General features: G+C 42.3%; 1 protein-coding gene across 1 annotated transcript in view; it reads left to right on the forward strand.

Moving 5' to 3' along the window:
* Window positions 1–682: 682 nt before the first annotated feature.
* Window positions 683–23,851, forward strand: part of PINX1 (PIN2 (TERF1) interacting telomerase inhibitor 1) — a 65,796-nt gene continuing 42,627 nt past the window's right edge. Inside the window, exons 1-5 of the mRNA XM_061425025.1 lie at window positions 683–847; window positions 5,639–5,748; window positions 8,023–8,115; window positions 9,965–10,043; window positions 18,002–18,094. Coding sequence (XP_061281009.1) covers window positions 829–847; window positions 5,639–5,748; window positions 8,023–8,115; window positions 9,965–10,043; window positions 18,002–18,094 — 394 coding nt within the window. The 5' untranslated portion in view covers window positions 683–828. The remainder of the gene's footprint in view (window positions 848–5,638; window positions 5,749–8,022; window positions 8,116–9,964; window positions 10,044–18,001; window positions 18,095–23,851) is intronic.

The raw sequence follows: 23,851 nt of genomic DNA on the forward strand, positions 1-23,851 counted from the left end.
ATCAGAGAAATGCAAATCAAAACCACAATGAGGTACCATTTCTCACCAAAATGGCTGCGATCCAAAAGTCTACAAGAAATAAATGCTGGAGAGGGTGTGGAGAAAATCGAACCCTCTTATACTGTTGGTGGAAATGCAAACTAGTACAGCCACTATGGGGAACAGTATAGAGATTTCTTAAAAAACTGGAACTAGAACTGTCACCTTCTTTTTAAAAGTGCAGTATCTACTGAAAAATAGTTAAAGTGTTACTTTCTCAGTCGAGTCCAACTCTTCGCGACTCCATGCCCTGACTATAGCCCACCTCTGTTCATGGAATTCTCTGGGCAAGAATATTGGAGTGGGTAGCCATTCCCTTCTCCAGAGGATCTTCCCCACAGAGGGATGAAGTCGAGTCTTCTGCCTTGTAGGCATTTTCTTTACCGTCTGAACCACCAGAACTTCCAGCTGACAATTTAAAAATATCAAGATTCTGTAATTAAAAAAAAAAAACAAAAACACCCAAACTTATAACGGTTCTCTTTAGTGGATGTTCCTCATAGATATATCACAGACACACGGAACGCTGAAGTTGAAACAAGCCTTGGAAACCATTAGCCTACCCAGTATCCTCCCAAAGGCAGAGTGCTATGCTGCCCGCACCCCGCCCACTCGCCGCCGCGCGGTTCAGGAGCCAGTCGCGCCTCGCTTACGTCATCAGAGTGCGCCCCCCGCCGCCGCCGTTTCCCCGGCGTGCGAGTCCGGTAGTTTCAGCTTCTCCTCTTATCTGCCCTGCGGTAATTGCTGTCGTTCAGGTCCCGAGATCCGCAGCGTCACAGGCTCGGCGACATGTCGATGCTGGCTGAGCGTGAGTGTTGGGCGCGGAGGTTTGATCGGGCCCGAGGGTGAAGGTTCCGGGTGACCCGGTGGCCGGCGGCGCGCAGTGGGCTGGAGGGGGCCCGGGGACGGCGTCCTGGAAGCCCATCTCGGCTCTTCCTGGCTGCCGCGGAGATTTCCCAGCTCAGCCTTCCTCCAAAGTTAGCTACAGGTCTGCTGATGAGACCGAGTGTCCACTTGGGACGTTTGTCTTCGCTCTCAAACCTGCACACGTGGGCGGTGGGTTCCAGTGAGGGGTCAGGACTCTGGTTTTGGGAACCTGAACTCTTACTTCCCCAGGCCTCAGCGTCCTCTGGCTAAAAAGAAGTTGTTGGGCCAGCAGTGAAACCCCGTCTTTGAAGATGTATTGAATCAAGAAAAAGAAAAGCCAAGAGCTTAGAAGCAGTAAACACTGGAAGTTCGTGTTTTTTAGGGGAGGCAGGGCTAATGAGTGATTCTAAATGTTATCGTGGTGGTTGTGACTTTGGTAGTTGGAATTAGTAACAGCCTTTTTTGAGAGGTGTGTTGGCCGCAACGCCCGCGGTGCTTGGGTTTGCCTTTGACATTCACTATTATTTTGTGAAGTTCGTCAATTTCCTTCCTTTGGACCGGCTTTTTAACTTTTGAATGGGACCTGTAGTTAAGGCTACCGGCCACCAGAGGGCAGTCATGGTTTGGTCCTGAAAAGCCGGCCGGTCCCTTTGAAAGTGTTTAGTGAACAAGAACCAGAAACAGCTTAACAGACCAACAGCAACTACACAGGGACTCCATGAAATAAATGCTGTCGGCATCCTCTCATCTAAAGAGGTGGAGGAATGGGAGCACGAAACTAAGTGGGTAAGACACCATTCAAATTTTACAGGGGCAGAAGTTGAGATTCAGAGGAAAATAATTCACCCCAAGTCATTGAGGTAGAAAGTGACAAAATCGATCTAGTTGTCGCTGTTTCTTTACATTCTTGTCACTAGGGTCAGCAGACTACTATTGTTTTTTAAATAAGGACTTACGGAACGGAGTATGTATGTGTTCGTGTGACCCTGTGGGCCCTGTTTCTTCATCTGTATAACCAGCGTGGCTAAATCTCTTCTGGTTTTAATATTCTCTGATGTACACTTAGTTCAGCATGTACGTGGAAACATTAGCACTAGTTCTGCTGTTCATTTATGTCTCTTTCCGTGATCAGTTTCTCTGTGGCTATTAAAAACATCTTTGATTACGGTCATCACTAGGTTGTCTTAAAAAAGTCAATGAGAATGGTGAATGTGAAATAGTTCAAAGTATGGATGCGTGGTGCCATCTGTGGACATCAGAAATTCAGACTGCAGGATTTCAAGAGAGTATTTTCAGTTCTCCCCCCAACCCCATGTCTCCAGATTTTCAAATCTTTGGCATAATAATAGATAACAGGGGGTTGGCCCAAAAGTTCACTCAAGTGTTTTCCACACCCTATACTTTGGCCAACCCAATATTTTGTGTTGCCTTTTAATATGATTTAGTAAATTAGTAGCATCCCCTGTGATTAGACACTTAGGACTGGTGTTCTTGTTTTAGAAGTGAGAAAGCAGAAGCTTAGAGAAATCCCAGCCCGCCATTTCACTACCCAGCAATTATTTTCTCTGATCGTTTATACAATTGTAATAATTCTGTAGATACAGTTTTGTAACCTACTTTTTTCCGCTGATTAACCTTAATATTTTCACTTCAGTAAGTATGCTGTTTCCTTTGTTTTCCCTTGCCATATGGACTAGATTGTGTTCTCTTTTATCTTCCCAGGCATCTATTCCTGTTTTAAAAATCTAGTAGTTTTCTTTATGTTTCTCAAAAACATCCTTTATCCTGCATTTCTCTAATTGTCAAATATATTTTATTGATTTTCCCCTATTTAAGGTAAGAAATCTAGCCTACCGAAACATAAGAGAAAAATTTCATTTATCATGCTCACTTCTCAGTCTTTAATTTGGAGTCTTAGACCCACGTTTTATTAGGACCAGTTTTTGACACTTGCAATTATTACATTTTCTAATCAAATGACAGTGCTATCATTAACAGATTTTAATGGTCATCGCATTACAATTTTATACTGCTGTTTCCTTAATCTTGACTCTATGTCAAGATTAATCTATGCCTTAATCTATGTCTCAAAAAATGTTTTAATAAGAATACATGGATGGAGGATATATTTTTTGAGGTCTTGAATATCTGCAAGTGTCTTTGGGCGAAAAAAAAAAAAAAAGACAAAACTTTGCCCCTGGCTCTTGGCTCTCAACACACTTCTCAGGGTAAGCTGAATCCTGGCATAAACTTTGTGGTCCTGGGCGTGGAGTGATTAGACCTGGCACCTCTTGTGTGCAGGGTTGTTTGTTGGGGTTACCCTGAAAATGTCTGGCTAGATCTCCATGTAGGAGGAGTCCCTGCCAGAGGATGGTTACCCCCTTCACCCCAAAGAGTGATTCTGCAGATTCAGGACACTCTGTCCTGAGTCCTCCCCTGCATTTAACATCCTTACTTGGGAAACACTACCCTACTCCATTGCTTTCCAGGTGGTACACTGGTAAAGAATCTGCCTGCAGTGTAGGAGACACAAGAGATGCAGGTTTGATCCTTGGGTTGGGAAGATCGCCTGGAGAGGAAAATGGCAACCTACCCCAGTATTCTTGCCTGGGAAATCCACTGGACAGAGGAGCCTGGCGGGCTACAGTCCATGGGGTTGCACAGAATTGGACACGACTGAGCGCATATGTGTGCACTCTGTTGGTTGGAGATACCTGCCATTTCCCTGGGGAAGAAAAGCTGACCTCAGCCGACTCTCCAGTCTCTTGTGCCAGCATTATAGTATATGCGTTTGTGACATAAACTGTATGCCGTCTTTATTGCAGAGGGTGGGCACAGTCATTCTCAAAAATGTCTCTTTCACACAAGCCCCAGTCAGAGACCCCTGGCCGACGCTAGTTTGGAGACATGCGCTCCAACATGCACCCAGAAGCAGCCTTGCAGAGAGAGCCCTAGTTAGCCAGGCTCATCTCATATGCTGTTCACTAGCAGAGGCGACATGAGGCTGTGTATTTACTAAGATAAGTAAAGTGGTAACTAGTCACCTTAGTAGCATTTTGGGGTCCCCCTTTCCCTGTGAAACATGATACATCTGAGCCTAGCTCATTTTCCTTTTTAAGTGCTCTTTTTCTGCCTGCGTGCCTGTAAAGGTTTACCTGTTTTTGCTACAGTGTGGATGGTTAAGGATCTCTGTATTGGTTTTACCTGCAGTGAATCAATTAGGACACTGCTGAGGCATGAGCCGCTGTTGGTACTCTGCTTCCAGTGGTGCACCAGGTACATGATGATGACATTTGACCTCCAGATTTCCTACTTGGCCACCATTTACTTTTGGGTTTCATATGCTTGTGTAAGAAACTTCTGGAGTCCTTTTTCTCTGCTGTAATTTTCCTTAAAAGTGTAGTGGTAAGTTTGAGTTTCTAATGGTCAGTTAGCTATATACATTAAAAAACAAAAACAACTTGTAGGGACTCAAAGCAGTTTCCTCAATTCAGTTATCTTCCTTGTTTCCTTTCCCCCTTTTCTTGTCGCCTTTCTTTTTCCTTCCCTCCTTTTTTTTTTTGTTTCTCAGTCATTCATATATTCATTATGTTTTTCCTGAATGCCTGCTATGGGCAAATGCAGTGAAGCATAAGAAAGAATAAGAACATGGGTGTGAGCATTAAAGAGCTTATGGCATAGCAGCATACATGAGAGAGGGATATAAACAACTGTAATACAGAGGAGTGTTAAATAAATGCCAAAGAAAAGAAACAGGGAATTTATCGTGTGAGTTCCGAGAAGGGGTCACATATGGCTGTAGGGAGTTTCAGTGAGATTAGTTATCTGTAGGTCTCGATTAGTATCTGTAGGTTGATTCTCCCCAAGGTCATGACAGTTGTGTGCTATGGATTAAGAATGTGAGCTTTGGAGTTGGTAGGACCTTGGTTTGTATAAAGACTCTGGTCCTTGCTTGGGGGTATTAGGCACATGCCTCCTGAAGGCCTCAGATTTTCTCATCTGAAAAGTAGAGATCAGACTGCCTCCCCTCATTGGGTTACTGTGGAAGCTGAGAGTACATGGATGCATTTGGCACTTAGCGTGTGTGTGATGACTGCTGATGGTGACCTTGGTGTCACGGGTGCCTTACATCGCTGCCAATCGCTGAATGGAAGGCCCAATTGATGGTACGTCATGTATTTCGTTTGTCACATTTGAAACATTTTTATTTCACTTTTCCAAGATCAATTTGTATGTTCAGATTATAGAATGTTTGGGGAAGCCAGGATAAATGATCCAAGCTGATACTGTGTTCCAGTGGATGACGAATCTGATGCTATGCTATGCTAAGTCACTTCAGTCGTGTCCGACTCTGTGTAACCCCATAGATGGCAGCTACCAGGCTCCCCCGTCCCTGGGATTCTCCAGGCAAGAACACTGGAGTGGGTTGCCATTTCCTTCTCCAATGCAGGAAAGTGAAAAGTGAAAGCGAAGTAGCTCAGTCGTGTCCGACTCTTAGCGACCCCATGGACTGCAGCCTACCAGGCTCCTCCATCCATGGGATTTTCCAGGCAAGAGTACTGGAGTGGGGTGCCATTGCCTTCTCTGGCCGAATCTGATATCTATATCTAATAAAACAGTGTATGTTGCATCTATAGAAGTATCGTGTGTATGCCATAGGTATGTGTGTGTTTGTGAGGTGTTTTCTGGGTTTGAAAGATAAGCTGCTGATGCGATACTTTGTCATTGACAGGTCGGCGGAAGCAGAAGTGGGCTGTGGATCCAAGAAACACTGCGTGGAGTAATGATGACTCCAAGTTTGGCCAGAGGATGCTAGAGAAGATGGGGTGGTCTAAAGGAAAGGTATCTTGAAGAAGAGCAAAGGAATTGGAGCCATGCAGAGAGATTATAGATCAGGAAAATATATCTTTCTTAGGAGGCTGGGAGAAATTTGTTTTGGATCAATAAGTGATTTTGGAAAAATAACTAACTTTTAAAGACATTGCGATAGTAAAATTAGAATTGAACATAAATGCCAGCTGTCTTTGTTTATTGTTTAACCTGCTCTGATTTTCGTAGATGGTGCCTTTTAGTTGGTTGCATTTGGAATCACACTTAATCATCAGAGTTTTATGTTGCTTAAAGTTTTATTCACCCTTATAACTGGACTACACATTTTCTCCTTTTCCTCACATTTCATTTATTCCTTACTCAAATAGGGCTTCTGCTGACATCTCTATACTTAAACAATTATTGCTAAGGTCTTTAAAGATCTTGTTTCCAAACCCAATGGATCCTTTTTTGGTTCTCACATCACTTTATCCCTTAGCAGCATTGAATGTCATCGACTACCCCTGCTTGGCTTCCACAATACTGCCCTCTGTCCTGGTTTTCCCCTCTGCTTTACCAACCACCCTGAGATGTGTTGCTGGCTTTTCCTCCTCTAGACTCTTGAGCTTTGGAATTCCTTGGGGTTCAGCCCCAGGCCCTTTTCTGTCCTCAGCTTGGGTGAGCTCATTCATTCCATGCCATGCTTTGAATTACCTAAATTCTGAGAGTTGTCACTTTTCTATATCTAGTCCAGATTCAGGTCTGTCCTTTGAGCTCCAAAGTTATAAATTCATCAGCCTGCTTGGCATTTTTACTTGAGTTAGCATCTTAAGTCGATTATTTTTATTGTAAAACTTTTTGATCACTCCCAAATCTTTTTCTTCTCAAGTTTTCCTCATTTTTGCCAATATGCCCCGTCAAGGGTTTATTTAGTTAAGCCAGAAACCTGGCAGTGGTGCTTGGTTCCACCACCTCACTCACTTCCTGCCCCTCCGGTCATCGTTCCTCTCTACAGGCCCTGTCCTGGACCAGCCACCACCACTGCCTGTCCTGATCAGCACAGCAGCCTCTCAGCTGCTTCCCTGCCTCCCTTCTTTTCCTTCTCTGGGCCATTTGCCTTACAGCAGCCATTGTGAGCTTTTAGAATATAGAAATTAGATCATGTCATTCCTTTGCTTAAAAGCTCAGTGATTTCCCGTTGTTCTAAAGAAATAAAATCTGGAAATCCCATGGCAGTCCTTGATTAGGACTCGCACTTTCACTGTCAGGGGGCACGGGTTCAATCCCGGTCTGGGGAACTAAGATCCTGCAAGCCATGGGGCATGGCCAAAAAAACAACAACAGTAGAATCCAAATTCCTCCTATAATGTCCAAGATCCTTGAGATGTGGTCCCTTTATATCTCTTTTTTTTTTCTCCATCCACTGTATTAGAGCCACCTTGGGTGACTTTTAGTACACTAAGTGCTCAGGGACAAATGAGTGTTAATGATGCGGGGGACTTGGGATCCCCTTCCTCAGGGTTGTTTTGTAGAATTATTTAATGGCAAGTGCCACGGACTTGTAATGCCTCTGATGGGCTTCTGTTAGTTTGGTAGTAGCATTCTGCTTTTGCGCATCAAGAAAAGGCATGTTCTTTTTAGTTTTTCCATGGTCTTTAAAGTGAGCCTCAGGTTGAAGAATTGGCATTCCCTGGTGGCTCAGATGGTAAAGTGTCTGCTTGCAATGCAGCAGACCCGGGTTCAATCCCTGGGTTGGGAAGATCCCCTGGAGAAGGAAATGGCAACCCACTTCAGTACTCTTGCCTGGAAAATCCCATGGACAGAGGAGCCTGGTAGGCTGCAGTTCATGGGGTCGCAGAGAGTCGGACACGACTGAGCGACTTCACTTTCACTGTGAGTGCAGGGCTTCCCAGGTGGCGCTAGTGGGAAAGAACTCGCCTGCCCATGCCGGTGACATAAGAGACACAGATCTGATATCTGGGTCAAAAGATCCCCTGGAGGAGGTCATGGCAACCCACTCCAGGATTCTCGCCTGGAGAATCCCACGGACAGAGGAGCCTGGGGGGCTACAGCCTACAGGTTCTCAAAGAGTTGGATGCGACTGAAGCGACTTAGCCCAGCACAACACTGTAAGTGCCTCCTTGGTGTTACAGACATATCTTGAAAGACTCCACTAGACTATCCTCTTTGAGCACAAGGGTAAAGCCTCCTAATGTGAGTGATGAATCAGTTAATGAAGGAAGAGAGAGGTAATTTCTTTTTCTACCTGATGAAAATGCTAACTCTGTTTATGTTTAATCTCCACAGGGTTTAGGGGCTCAGGAGCAAGGAGCCACTGATCATATTAAAGTTCAAGTCAAAAATAACCACCTGGGACTAGGAGCTACTATCAATAACGAAGTGAGCAACAGCGTGTCTGCTGGGGGGTTTCCTTGCATCGTTGTTATTTTTGTCAGTGTAAAAAAAAAAAAATTAATCCAGTCAAATTGACTGATCAGTTTTAAGCTATTCAAGAATGTACAGTCCATGTTTTGGATAACAAGCCAGTGACTAAGCTTCTGTGCATCATGTAACATGCAGTCATTTTGCCTTGTTGCTTATGCATAAAAGATTCCAAGTAGCCTTATTGCTGAACTTTGCAAAAAGTGTTGTGTGTTTTTTTTGCACTTCAGGACAGAGAGGAATTTTCTTCTTGACCTCTGTTGGAATATTAGATTATGTTGCTAAAATTGGTGGCATTTTGTTTCAGAAATACTGCAAGAGAATACCGTTCTTTTCTTGTCCCATTGTCTGTTTCTGACTGTTGGTGTATAGCAGTTGAGATAAGTTACATTTCCTAGTAAACACTAACACTTTGCAAATATGACTCTGTAATTAAAAGTTCATGGCTTGCCCTGCCTTTCATTTTTAGTATCGTTGCTCACTTTAGAAAGCATCTGAACTGAAAGCCTTGTTCATACATTTTTGCAGCCAACAGAATCTGGTAGAAAATCTGAGGAATGACTTTAGGTGAACTGGATTACTTTGCTTTGTTCAGGTGCTCTGAGTGGTGGGCTGAGCAGCTAAGATTGTTTGGGCTAACAGCTGAAAGCTTAAACCAAAAGGAAGAGTTTATACATTCATCAAATCATCATGTTGTACACCTAAAACTAATACAATGTTTTTTGTCAGTTGTATCTCAATAAAACTGAAACAATTGCTGTAACCATCTGACAAAATCCAAGACCAGTACTTCAGAAGGTTCACAATGCACACACTTAGTAGTTGGAGTGCGTAGCAATATCTTCTGTATTTTCATCAATTAATAAACATACCGTGGACAATTTTTTAAAAAGAGTTTACATAATGTTGATTTTTGCAGGTAGCTTTTTAGAGGTGGATATACAGATATACTTAATTTTTTAGGAGAAGCATTGCCTATTCAATAGGCTTGAACATTTTCAAAGGGAAACATATTTAAGCATTCTTTGAAAAGTACCTATGAGGCAAATTCCTAAAGGGAAACCCTGCAAGTTGATATTATTCTGGAGATGCTCATTCTGTTTTAAAGTCAGATTCTCTTCATTATGATGAAGTTACTAACTGAGCACCTTATCAGTGGGTGCTAATTGATTTGGGGGACTTGGAGCCCTTCCCCCACCCTTCCCCAGTGGTGTTTTCTCAAATTGGGATGGGTGTAAGCAAATAGAATTGGCATATAGGCTCAAAAAAGCAAAGCAAAGAGCTCTCAAATCTATCCCTGTTTTTTTCCTTTAACCTACATAGTTTTCCCTTAGTGTGAAAAAAATCTTTGTTTTGCTTTATTTTAATATTTAACACAAAGGTTGCCTGCTGTTTATTTGACTATAAGTTGACTTAATAAGTTACCCACATTTGAAATCAGGGCTTAAGCTTCCAAGATGCCCAGGGGCTCAGTAGTAAGGGCAGGAGACTGAGATTTGATCCCTGGGCCGAGAAGATCGCCTGGAGAAGGAGATGGCAACCCACTCCAGTATGCTAGCCTGGGAAACCCCATGGACAGGGGAGCCTGGTGGTCTGCAGTCCATGGGGTCGAAAAAGAGTCGGACACAACAACAAACAGATAAATTACAGTTCAAATTTATACTATTTCTTCTTCATTCAAATTTATAAAGTAATATTTTGGTGAAACATTTAAAAATTCACAGATTTCCTTGATTCCAATATATATCTTATCTCAGCATAGGTAGATAACAGGTTTGCCTCTAATTGATTTTTTGCTATTTTTCAGGATAACTGGATTGCTCATCAAGATGATTTTAACCAGCTTCTGGCCCAGTTGAACACTTGCCATGGGCAGGAAACAGCAGGTGGGGAAACCTTTGCTTTTTATCCATTAGACGCAACTGAGTGACTGAACTGAACTGAATCTCAATATAAAATATTTTTATCAACATTTTTTTTTTTTTACTGTTAGTGTCATATCTGAAAGTTAACTGCTTGTAGCTATCACAGATAGTCACTTCTGTTTACATTTCTGGGTACTCGCATTGAATTAACATTAGTCGTAAGCGGAGGCTTTTTCTCCCCGTTAAGAGTTACTTGGTTTGCATTTCTCTGCTGCAGTTCCCTTACCCGGCCTTACAGTGTCCGGGGTCCTGCAATTCAGGCCTTTTGCATCTTCCATCTGCACTCTCTTATTACGCCATCCGGTCTCCCAGGGCAATGTGGTGACCATTGCCACACTTCTCTCTACTGCTTCACCCTCTCTCCTGAACCCCAGACTTGTATTGAGCCCGCTGCTCAGTATCTTCATCAGTTTCCTCAACTTCCAGACTTCAATTCTGCACCTCCCCAACTCCCGCCCTGTAAACTGCTGGACCCGCATACCCCACAACCTGTTTTATCCACCATCTTCCCCAGCTCAGTTGATGTCAGCTTCATGCTTCTGGTTGTTCCAGCGAAAGAACTGCTGTCGGTTCTGCCTCTAAAATATACGCAGACCCTGACTTCCTCTTGTCACCTACACTGTACCCAGCATGGTCTGAGCAGCTGGTATTTCCTGTGGATTATTGGAAGAGCCTGTAAAGCCTTTCTCAGGCATGGCACTGCTGATGTTTTGGGCCAGACCATTCTTTGCTGTGAGGCACGTCCTCTGCATTTAGGATGATTAGCAGCATCCTTGACCGCTATCCACTGGACACCATTTGCACCCTCTCCCTAGTTGTGACAAAAATATCTCCTGATATCACCAAATGTCCCCTGGGCACAATGCCCCAACTCTAAATTCCGTCCCCCCGTGGACTTACCTCAAGACCACTAGAGGGTGCTGTCTCCCTGTGATAGTTCAGTCGCTCAGTCGTGTCCGACTCTGTGACCCCATGAACTGCAGCACGCCAGGCCTCCCTGTCCATCACCAACTCCAGGAGCTCACTCAGACTCACGTCCATCGAGTCAGTGATGCCATCCAGCCATCTCATCCTCTGTCGTCCCCTTTTCCTCCTGCCCCCAATCCCTCCCAGCATCAGAGTCTTTTCCAATGAGTCAATTCTTCGCATGAGGTGGCCAAAGTACTGGAGTTTCAGCTTTAGCATCATTCCTTCCAAAGAAATCCCAGGGCTGATCTCCTTCAGAATGGACCGGTTGGATCTCCTTGCAGTCCAAGGGACTCTCAAGAGTCTTCTCCAACACCACAGTTCAAAAGCATCAATTCTTCGGCGCTCAGACTTCTTCACAGTCCAACTCTCACATCCATACATGACCACAGGAAAAACCATAGCCTTAACTAGACGAACCTTTGTTGGCAAAGTAATGTCTCTGCTTTTGAATATGCTATCTAGGTTGGTCATAACTTTTCTTCCAAGGAGTAAGCGTCTTTTAATTTCATGGCTGCAATCACCATCTGCACTGATTTTGGAGCCCAAAAAGATAAAGTCTGACACTGTTTCCACTGTTTCCCCATCTATTTCCCATGAAGTGATGGGACCAGATGCCATGATCTTTGTTTTCTGAATGTTGAGCTTTAAGCCAACTTTTTCAGTCTCCACTTTCACCTTCATCAAGAGGCTTTTTAGTTCCTCTTCACTTTCTGCCATAAGGGTGGTGTCATCTGCATATCTGAGATTATTGATATTTCTCCCGGCAATCTTGATTCCAGCTTGTGCTTCTTCCAGCCCAGTGTTTCTCACGAGTACTCTGCATTTAAGTTAAATAAGCAGGGTGACAATACACAGCCTTGACGTACTCCTTTTCCTATTTGGAACCAGTCTGTTGTTCCATGTCCAGTTCTAACTGTGGCTTCCTGACCTGCATATAGGTTTCTCAAAAGGCAGGTCAGGTGGTCTGGTATTCCCATCTCTTTCAGAATTTTCCACAGTTTATTGTGATCCACACAGTCAAAGGCTTTGGCATAGTCAATAAAGCAGAAATAGATGTTTTTCTGGCACTCTCTTGCTTTTTCCATGATCCAGTAGAAAATTGCCATTGGCAATTTTATCTCTCATTCCTCTGCCTTTTCTAAAACCAGCTTGAACATCTGGAAGTTCATGATTCACGTATTGCTGAAGCCTGGCTTGGAGAATTTTCAGTGTTACTTTAGTAGCGTGTGAGATGAGTGCAGTTGTGCGGTAGTTTGAGCATTCTTTGGCATTGCCTTTCTTTGGGATTGGAATGAAAACTGACCTTTTCCAGTCCTGTGGCCACTGCTGCGTTTTCCAAATTTGCTGACATATTGAGTGCAGCACTTTCACAGCATCATCTTCCAGAATTTGAAATAGATCAACTGGAATTCCATCACCTCCACTAGCTTTGCTTGTAGTGATGCTTTCTAAGGCCCACTTGACTTCACATTCCAGGATGTCTGGCTCTAGGTGAGTGATCACACCGTCATGATTATCTTGGTCGTGAAGCTCTTTTTTGTACAGTTCTTCGGTGTATTATTGCCACCTCTTAATATCTTCTGCTTCTGTTAGGTCCATACCATTTCTGTCCTTTATCGAGCTCATCTTTGCATGAAATGTTCCCTTGGTATCTCTAATTTTCTTGAAGAGATCTCTAGTCTTTCCCATTCTGTTGTTTTCCTCTATTTCTTTGCATTGATCCCTGAGGAAAGCTTTCTTATCTCTCCTTGCTATTCTTTGGAACTCTGCATTCAGATGCTTATATCTTTCCTTTTCTCCTTTGCTTTTCACTTCTCTTCTTTTCACAGCTATTTGTAAGGCCTCCCCAGACAGCCATTTTGCTTTTTTGCATTTCTTTTCCATGGGGATGGTCTTGATCCCTGTCTCCTGTACAATGTCACGAACCTCTGTCCATAGTTCATCAGGCACTCTGTCTATCAGATCTAGTCCCTTAAATCTATTTCTCACTTCCACTGTCTAATCATAAGGGATTTGATTTAGGTCATACCTGAATGGTCTAGTGGTTTTCCCTATTTTCTTCAATTTAAGTCTGAATTTGGCAATAAGGAGTTCATGGTCTGAGCCACAGTCAGCTCCTGGTCTTGTTTTTGCTGACTGTATAGAGCTTCTCTATCTTTGGCTGCAAAGAATATAATCAGTCTGATTTTGGTGTTGACCATCTGGTGATGTCCATGTGTAGAGTCTTCTCTTGTGTTGTTGGAAGAGGGTGTTTGCTATGACCAGTGTGTTCTCTTGGCAAAATTCTATTAGCCTTTGCCCTGCTTCATTCCATATCCTAAGGCCAAATATGCCTGTTACTCTAGGTGTTTCTTGACTTCCTACTTTTGCATTCCAGTCCCCTATAATGAAAAGGACATCTTTTTTGGGTGTTAGTTCTAAAAGGTCTTGTAGGTCTTCATAGAACCGTTCAACTTCAGCTTCTTCAGCGTTACTGGTTGGGGTATAGACTTGGATTAATGTGATATTGAATGGTTTGCCTTGGAAACGAACAGAGATCATTCTGTCATTTTTGAGATTGCATCCAAGTACTGCATTTTGGACTCTTTTGTTGACCATGATGGCTACTCCATTTCTTCTAAGGGGTTCCTGCCCGCAGTAGTAGATACAATGGTCATCTGAGTTAAATTCACCTTTCCAGTCCATTTGAGTTCGCTGATACCTGTCACACCGTATCCTGTGATAGGTACAGTGCTATTAGCTCTGTCTCCGCGTTAGCTCAGTACAATTCAAACCAGGCCTTGCTAACTGCTAGTCCGAGTACTGAAAAGCCTTTAGAATATTCCTTTAAGGGAAAACTTGGCCAGGGCCCTGGAGAGCTGAGATCATTTTTCTGCCAAATCATCTTTGGTAAATACAGTATTTTCATCCAGATGAATTTTTGGTCATATTACTTGAATTAAAGCTGACAGGATAACCTGGTAACCTATTTTTCTGCTATAATATTTTTAGTTCTTTAAGATTGCTTACCTAATTACAGTTTGCCTTTCAACTAAACAGATTCCAAACTATTTTCTTCACAGAATCTTGCAAAAATTTTAGAAATAACCCTTACTTCTTTGTGGGACACAAGAAAACTCCATAGTCTTTACATTTTTATTTTTAAAAATTATCCTATCTCAAGTAGTTAACATATGACTCAGCTTGGCTTTTTGGTGGACTTACCTCATGGTTTTAAGAAATGCTTTTTACTTCTATCAGACATTTTGTTCCTTGTGATTTTAAATATTTTTGGAAATACATTGGGATGCTGATAGCCTGTCATCCACAAAGGTGGTTTAGGACAAGGATCTTCAAATTTTTTTGCTTCCAGAGCCTCTGAGGTAATTTGAAAAACAGTAAAAGACACTTACTCCTTGGAAGGAAAGTTATGACCAACCTAGATAGCATATTAAAAAGCAGAGACATTACTTTGCCAACAAAGGTCCGTCTAGTCAAGGCTATGGTTTTTCCAGTGGTCATGTATGGATGTGAGAGTTGGACTGTGAAGAAAGCTGAGCACCAGAGAATTGATGCTTTTGAACTGTGGTGTTGGAGAAGACTCTTGAGAGTCCCTTGGACTGCAAGGAGATCCAACCAGTGCATCCTAAAGGAAATCAGTCCTGGGTGTTCATTGGAAGGACTGATGTTGAAGCTGAAACTCCAATACATTGGCCACCTGATGCGAAGAACTGACTCATTTGAAAAGACCCTGATGCTGGGAAAGATTGAGGGCAGGAGGAGAAAGGGATGACAGAGGATGAGATGGTTGGATGGCACCACTGACTCAATGGATGTGAGTTTGAGTGAACTCTGGGAGTTGGTGATGGACAGGGAGGCCTGGTGTGCTGTGATTCATGGGGTTGCCAAGAGTCAGACACGACTGAGCAACTGAACTGAACTGATACTGTCTTACATTTTTAGATTGATGTCTATAATGTTTTTCATCGTAGTTTTAAATAGTTGCAAAGAATGTGTATCTGGCCTATTTGGGAAATATCGACTTTTGAAAATAAGAGCTTTTCATCAGTCCCAAATGTGTTCAGTAGGTATTTAATACTAGAGCAATTTGATATCCATGGTCTTCTGTTTAGACATAGAAAAGCAAGTTCTTTAATACTCAGCAATATTATATTTTCTAGTTTCTTTTCCTCTGAAATAATTCCATTGTATATACCCCATGATATTTTGTATTAATATATTTTTTGCTTGAATTTTAAAAAACTCATCATCTTGTCTTGTTTTTCTGCTACAAAACAAATACATGTAAATTTTTGGTTTATTTCTAGTAACCTCAAGGCCTATGTGTAAATATTTTTCCTTTGGATTCAGTTGTCATTACTAATTAGTAGGTTATAACTAGCAAACTAGTATTTTTGTCATCTGATGCAAACAGACATCTCATTGGAAAAGACCCTGATGCTAGGAAAGATTGAGGGCAGAAAGGAAAGAAGGCATCAGAGGATGAGACAGCTGGACAGTATCACCGATGCAGTGAACTTGAACTTGGGTAAACTCCGGGAGATGGTGAGGGAGAAAGGCCCAGCGTGCTGTCGTCCATGGGGTCGCAAAGAGTTGGACACGACTGGGTAACTGCACAACGATTAACAAAACCAGGAAATGTAAGTTTTGATAAATAGTTGTTAGAATGGTAAAACCTTTTTGGAACTGCCTCTCTTGATGAGATAGATAGGGTGGGGAGGGGACTGGCTTTGATGAAAGGACCCCTCCCTGACACCAGCTCTGCAGCTTGTTCCTTACTGATCCTGGTGCAAGGAGACCTGTGCTCCTCTGGTGTCAAGTGGGAGGAGGACCAGAGTGATGTATCTGCACAGGACAGAGCAGCTTTAGGTAAGCGTGCGTGTGGACAGGCAGGTAGAAACTGGTGCCCTAGGACGCGTCAGGGCTCAGGTTTGCTCTGGGAAAGTGGTGAGGCTCCCAGGAGGTTCTCCCCTCCCCTGAGTGTGAGCACAGCTCTGCGGCAACACAGTGCACAGGTTAAGGATGTGCACTCTCACACGTATCTGCCTGGCTCCCAGTTCCCTCATAGCCACTTCCTCAGTGGGTCTTACTTTACCCTCCATGCTTCAGTGTCCTGTGAGGTTGGTTTAATAATCATAGCAGCTATCTTCCAGGGTGGTTGTGAGATGAAATGCAGGAATGCATAGAAAGCTTAGCCCAACAGCTAGTACTTAAGAAGCTTTCCATTGGTAAAAACTACTTCAATCTGGTATGCTGCTTGGTGATTTGTGTTTGGAACATCCAAGTTGAGAATGTAATGTGCTATATGAAGTTTTTTGCCTGCAAAAAGAGCAGGAGAAATTTACAGGTAGGATGTCTTTGAAAGAAGGTGCAAGTTGTTCTTGGAAAGTGATCATGGAGAATGTTTCAGGCTGTTGATGTGATTAAGCCGTGCTTAATCTGAAAGCTTGAAGCATCTACCTTTATGTTCGGAAACTTACTGTGTAATATCCTGGGAAGAATTACAGTTAGTTAACAAGTTTAATCATGTTAAACAAGCATGTGCTTGTTTTGCTTCAGTATTAAGGTGAAAATTTCTTTTTTTCTCCTTTCTCTAATGTCATCTTTATATATTTCCTTATGACATAACTATAGGAAAATTCAGTGTCTTTTCTACCTATGAATTCTCTTTCTGCTACTTGAATTTGACAAATAGATAAAGATGAGGGCATACAGGCAGCTCGTTAGAATCCTGTCACTGACTCTTACCCCAGATCTACTTGCTTTGATATTTCAGGTGAGGGACTACATTCTCCCCCACATTTTCCTCTTTCGTCAAAGGAATATAACCACATGACTTCATTCCTCAGCGATTTGTTTTTATTGTTGTTTTTACCCTGAAAGGTGAGCCTCCAGCTAAATCTGGAGTTTGAGGTGGTGGCTCAGACTCAGAGCATAGTGCCAGCTCCGCTCCTCATCTCATCTCTGACCTGTTTTTGGATTATCAATCTGTCTTACCTTTACTCACTTTCTAAAAGAAGTTTTTATTTTGAAACAATTTTAGGCTTATAGGAAATTGCAAAAATAGTTGTAGAAAGAGTCCTGAATACCTTTCATCCAGTTTCTCCAACGATGACATCTAATAGAGCCATAGCATGATATCAAAACTAGGAAACTGACACTGGTGTTGACTGTTAACTAGACCACAGTTCTTACTCAGTTTTCACCGGTATTTGGGGTTTTTTAGCCTTCATTTACTTGTGTGTGTGTAGTTCAGTGCAGTTTTATCACATGTATGGATTCGTGTAGCTACCACCACATTCAAGATACGGAACCGCTTTGTCACCACAGAAGAGCTGCCTCACACTGCCTTTCTGTATCTGTACCCGCCCTACCCCTCCAGCTTCCAAACTCCACTTTCATCTTTGTCCCCGTTAAACTTTTCACTGTTCTCCATCTCTGTAGTTTTTCCTTTCCAGAATGTCTGAGTGGATCATTTAGTATGTAGATTGACTTTTTTCACTTAAGCATAATGCCCGTCAGTCGCCCGCCAGTGAAGTACATCCAGGTTGTCACACAGTATCAATATCTCCTTCCTCTTTATTGTGGAGTCATGTTCCCATAAAAGGGAGTACCAGAATTTGCTTAGCCATTCACCCATTGAAGGAATTTTGGTTTATTTCCAGTAACTTATTATCACAAATAAGACTGTCATGAACATTCACGCGGAGGTTTTGTGTGAACACAAATTTTCATTTCTCTGCCTCCAGGATGTTACAAATTTCTGGAGAATAGCCTTGCCTGATGGGTAGTACACAATTTAAGAATATTTCTAATCTTTGGTTACAGTTCAGTAATAAATGATAAAGCTCCTAAGGATTTTATTTAGACAAGACCGTGTCACTGTAGGGGATTGAGAATGGAATGCGGAGAGTTTAATGAAATACTTTTCATCCTTTTTTTTTTATAAGACTCCCCAGACAACAAGGAAAAGAAGTCTTTCAGTCTTGAAGAGAAGTCCAAAATCTCCAAAAACCGTGTTCACTATATGAAATTCACAAAAGGTAAAATCGCACGTTTCTTTGTTTTAAATCTCTGTGTTCACATCTGGATTTCTTAGAGTATTTTTAGCTCTTCACCAGCATCACTTGTCTTATGTACAAAATGGAAAAGGAGGGACTCACTGACCGGCTTGATCCACAGCAGTGCTGAGGTGTCCGCACCTGTGAGTCACCGGGGGTCTTGTTAGAGTGAGGCAGACGCAGTCTCACTCATGCCGAGGTGGGCCCCAGCTTTGCCCTTAGACTGCGTGCAAGTCCTCTGGCAAAGCTGAGCGTGGAAGTTAACATGCTATTAATATTTAGAGGAGAAGACAGACTTTTATGTGGCTAAATTTATCACTCAGTACTTTTAGTTACATTTCTCTTAGTTGCATTAAGCTTTTTTTAGAGTTTAATTTTGGTGTCGAAAAGCTTTTAAAATGGACCCATTTAGAGAATCACATAGAATCTATATGAGATTCATAAACATTCATGAAGTGGCCTCTATATTGAGTTCTCCAGTATGAAAGATCTCACTCCCGAGTTAACTCTTCTACTGTTCCACACCGTTTCTCTGTTTCATGGAGTGCAGACTTCACTGTTCCACGGTCACTGCAAAGGTAGTGTTAGAAAACTTGTCTTCCCCCATCGTCACCTCCCGACTCCGGTTCCAGGGCTGTACGTGGTCAGTCGTGGGTGCAGCTGTCCTCTATAACCAGGAGGTGGCAGTCTTGTATTGGAAAGAAACCATTTAACTTGACCTCATCAACTCCCCAGATATTTTCCCATTGTCATGTATTAAGCATACTTCCCAGGTATAAACCCCTGTTTATCATATTAATATACTTAAAGTATAAGTATGATGATAATTATGTTATCTAGTCACCTTGTGATGGTTCATCTATGGAAGATTGGATGTATATTTCTACCTCTATATGGCAGGAAAAGCATATCTTTGCTTTAGTCTTGTTGACGTGATTGGGAATTCCCTGATTCCTAGAACCCCCTGAACGGCAGTAGGGAGCTGGAGTTCCCACTGCTCTAAACTCTTCATGGTGGTTCTCATTTGGAGCAGGACCCCACAAGGTAGACTGGGCTCGGTGTGACGGAGGGCTCATGGCAGAGCTGATTAGTTTTGGGGACGTGTGCAGAGAGAGACTGGGGCTTCCCCCTTCCGTCTCCTAGCAGGCATGGTCATCTGGCTCATCACGTTAGCCCCTCTTCTTTCTCCCAGGGTAGAACCTTCTCTGTCATTCTCCGGTATGGCCCTAAGCAGGGCTTCTCTCCACTCCTGACCTGCTGCAGGACAGAAAACAGTCCTTGGTCGCCCATCAGTCCTTTCCAGGAGGGGCTAAATGGTCACTTCACCCCCATCCCTGAAATATCCTTCCTTTTCATTAGACCCTATAGGGAAAAAAATAGATACAGGAGAAGGGTGCTTAGCAAACTAATGAAATTAAAAGCACCCTGTGACTTTTGGATGGCATGGCAGCCTTCTAAGCTTTCACTTTTGCAACAGAATCTTCTTCTTATGGCAGCCTGCATGCGTGATTTCACCTGAAGCATTTGCTGAAGCCAGAATAAACCTCTTCGATCTACTTTAATCTGTGGATGCCGGGAGCGTCTTCTTTCTGTTTCTAGTTAAGCCATCCCCTTGCCAGTTCACCCTGTCAGCCTGCTTGGTGTGTTATTCCTTCTTTTTCTCTGTTTTGAAATGAAGTTTGTGGGACTTCCCTGGTGGTCCAGTGGTTAAGACTTCGCTTTCCAATGCAGGGAGTGCAGGTTCATTCCCTGGTCAGGGAGTTAGGATCCCACATGCCTCAGGACCAAAAAACATAAAACCGAAGCAATATTGTAATGAGTTCAATTGAAGACTTAAAAAAAAAAATCTTAAAAATAAAATAATATGAGGTTTGCTTATTAATTAGCTTTGTTTGGGGAGAAGGGGGGCAATGGAATGCAGGGAAGATAATTCAAGATATATTACAAAGATAGAGAATGAGTGGGAAAACAGGGGAAAAGCAGAGTGGAAATCAGTAGAGAACACAGGAGGAGGCAGGAATCCAGGTAGTGAGGAAATAATCAGTTGCCATCTATTTTAACAGTCCACAGTGTAAGTTTATTTTGAAGTGCTTTAATTTATTGAAAGAAGTCTCCCTTGTAGAGCAACTGTTGTCATTGAATGTGAATGATAAACTGTGTCTCCTCCACGGCAGACTATCTTAGGCCACAGGAACCTGGCTTCTGGCTGTGACTCTCAGACAAATCACTTAACCTCTTGCCTTCTGTCAGCCTCAGTCTCCTTTTTTTGTGAAATGAAAGATCTTTTTAAGTCATTGTTGAGTTCTAAAATAGGTTCTTTTTCAGAATTTATCAGAAATGATGCCATTATATGGAAATCATGGGTGTTCAGCATAATGGATGATAAGGATTTTAGCTCAGGGATCTGCTTTTACAGTAACTCACTCATTGGATGAGGAGGGTTCATATTATAGCTCCATCAATGGTCCAGAAACCCCAAACACGAGAAGGCAGCATTTTATTTAGCTCGGTGAGAAAAATGAAGATAAAAATTTCACTGCAGAGAGATTACAGCAGCGAACAGTATTGTAAAATTTGTTACTGCTTAAATATTGGCTGTAGCATTTTAGTTCTGATACATAATTATTCCTTTCTCTCATCCTAAGTTTATCATTTAAAGTCGACGTAATTTATTACATAATTTCAAGATGTTAATTTCATCCATATTTGTTTAAGGGCCTAAACTCAGTGGTGGTTTCTTTTAATCTAAAAAACGTTTGGTGAGGCTGTACCCACAGAGAAAAGAAAATTAGGGAAGATGGCAATTTCTCCAAAGCCACTTTTGATGTTTTTAATATTTAACAGGGCGAGGTTGTCCAGAAAGCCTGGCTTTTTGCTCCCAGTCGTGCGGTGGCTGAGTGGGTGGAAGGTTGTGTAGACAGCACTTGTGCAGCTTCGTTGTGTTTAGACTTCTTTTTCCTGTAACAATCTGTGATACTTCACTCCTTAAATAAGGAAAGTACTCGTACTCGTCTCGCGTGTCCTGGTGGTCAGCTGCTCGTCTGACACCGACTTTAGGGTCCTGGCAAGGCTGGCTCCCTGCAGCCAGACTCTGCTAGAGGTGGGTGTTCTCCTTCTTCTGGCTCTTTTGACATTTAAGTGTAAAGGAGCACCATTGCAGGCTTTAAAAAAATATTCCAACTGTCTTATTATCAGGTGTGAAGATCTCATTTCACCCCGTTTCGATTCTTTCAGGTTTCCTGATTTTCTCACATTATTACCCTTTCAGAGAAGTTTCCTCATCTTCCATTCCTCAGCTTATTATCTGTTCTATATGTTTTCATTAAAAAACAAAGTCAAAATATAATATTGTCTGTTTTATCCTTCTTGATTGGGGTATGCAAATAAATTTTTGAAGCAAGTGAAGCTAGCTACCTATGTAACACTTCAGTGTTTTTTATTTAACTGGTGTATTTTTCAACCTGCATTTCCTTTCCCTTGCACCTTTACTACGAGTTAAAAAACTCAGTGTTTTGAGCTCTGGTTATAACACAGTGCTCCCTTGTTGGGCTCTGTATGACTTTTGCCCTTGAACTGAGAGAGGCTCTACATCTCCATGATTCTTAAGTTCTTGTGTTGGTTTTTTACAGTTTTACTTGCTTCCCATGTGGGCTTCTTGGTGTTGTAAGTGAGTCTGGCTGTAGGGGTCATGTTCTTCTCTCCAAATTGCTACACTGATTGAAGGGAACACCTGAAAGTCCTCATTATTAGAAAAACAGCTAAAATGATCATAAGTAAAGTGCTGTTCTCTGAAAGAATCAGGTCATCCTTTCATGACTTTGTTACATCAGCTTGGCTACTGGAATCTTTTTATCCTTGGTTCTTGGAGTATTGTGGCCAGTTGAAGACTAGTGAGTACAGAAACCAAATCCAGGCAGATGTCATATATTTCCTATTCTGTTCAATGATTTGATGTCCTTTTCTCTAAGAGAAGTTCATCAACAGTGTTTGCTGTGAGTTGACCATGATTGAGAATGGAGACCAGTAACTTTCAAACTCATTTTTAATATACATATTGTATTCAAAACTGGCCATAATTTTATAACATTTATAAACTAGTCAACCAGGACCATTAAATAATGACTATTTCAATATCACTTCCATCTTCACAGTTTCATCTGCCTTTAAGTTCCTTTCCTTTGGTCTCTGACTCTTAATTCTTCTCTGTGTTTTGTTTTCCAGATCAAATCCAGAGCAAGGCCTGTAACAGTCCTGGTTTCCACATTTGCTTAAGTGAACTTTGCTAAAGGATAAGCATTTCTGATACAAGAACCCGTCACCAAAACTTTAGAAACACTTGCACTTTCATTGGTACATTCTCTTATTAGCTTGACAGCTTCCCTTTGATTTTTAGCTTCATTTTTCATCTCCGTGTGTTCATGTTTTGACATCCTGTTTTAGAATTGTGATCTTGCATGTCCGTCCCCCCGCTTTCTAATCCCTCCAGCATTCTTTTTAGTTGAGTTGTTGTAAAAGTGATTGTCATTTGCATTTCTTTTAGGGTGTCTGTTCCATTTCAGAAGCTAGCTTAGGGGTGGGTGGCCAGTACGTATTTTGATCCCAGTACAACTCCTTTTTCTGAAATAGAAGCTGCCGCCCTGAATGTTCTCTGCAGTGTGGAACGGGTTACACTGAGGACTAAGCTCAGAACAGACCTCAGGCCTCCTGAGGGTTGCCCACGTCTCCCCTCAGTGGCCAGCTTTATCCTCCACTATTCCGGTTCATTGTCTGCGTTTCCATCTGGGAGGCTTCATTTTGCTCATGAGTAGGCTTCCTCTGGGATCATCTGTCTGGGCTCTATGGACTAAGCAGCTAGAACCAGGAAGCTTTCTTTATTTCCAGCTCAGGCAGAGGGGTGAGAGCAATGCAGAGCCTGCCCTCCAGGTGGGAACAGGTCACGCCGACTGGACTTAGGAGTCTGGTACGGCAGCCTCAGAGACTGGTTTGGGCACCTGGTTTTGCATTACATTGCAGGGTGTTTGTTTTTTTTTTTTTTAATTTCATGGAGTCACTGAGCAATATCATATTTGAATGCCCCAGCGGTAGCCAGTGAACTGGAACCCTTCTGGGTCACGACAGTGCTGTGCCAAGTCAGGTTGCTGCAGGAAGCCAAGAAGATAACTGAATCCGTGACAGTGGAACTCAGGCTTCCAACTCAAAACAGATTCCTGTGTCTAAGCCAGAGCCTCACTCCCCCAGAGCTTCCAGACTTTATATATACATCTACCATGAAGTTGACAAATGGGACTAGATTTGGTTGGCTGCTCACACAGTATTGTCGGTAGAAGTGGAAATTCCATAGAAGTGAGTTTTAAATTAGTTGGTTTGTGGGTTTGAAATTAAGTTAAAGAGTTTAGTGTTTTTAATAAGAATCAAGGGTCCTTTGGATACCAGTTTGCCAGAAGCCATTTAATTTCCTACTTATTACTTATCCTTTTATTTAAAATGATAACACTATTACAGTGAAAAAAACAAACAGAAAAAGTCTGAAATCTTTTCACCCTAATGCAGCAATTTTAATTTGTATTTATAAAAAAATTTCATACATTCAATTAATTACTGAGCTTGTATGTGTCAATACAGAATGTTCTCTTTCCTGTGCACAGGTGGGGTTTTGGAGCTATGTATCTTAGCAGCATATTTTTATTCTGCATTTTGTAACCCTCATTGAGTATAACTCCTGTCTCCTTGAAGTAACAG

This window comes from Bos javanicus, chromosome 8, assembly GCF_032452875.1.
Source record: "Bos javanicus breed banteng chromosome 8, ARS-OSU_banteng_1.0, whole genome shotgun sequence".
Taxonomy (NCBI): domain Eukaryota; kingdom Metazoa; phylum Chordata; class Mammalia; order Artiodactyla; family Bovidae; genus Bos; species Bos javanicus.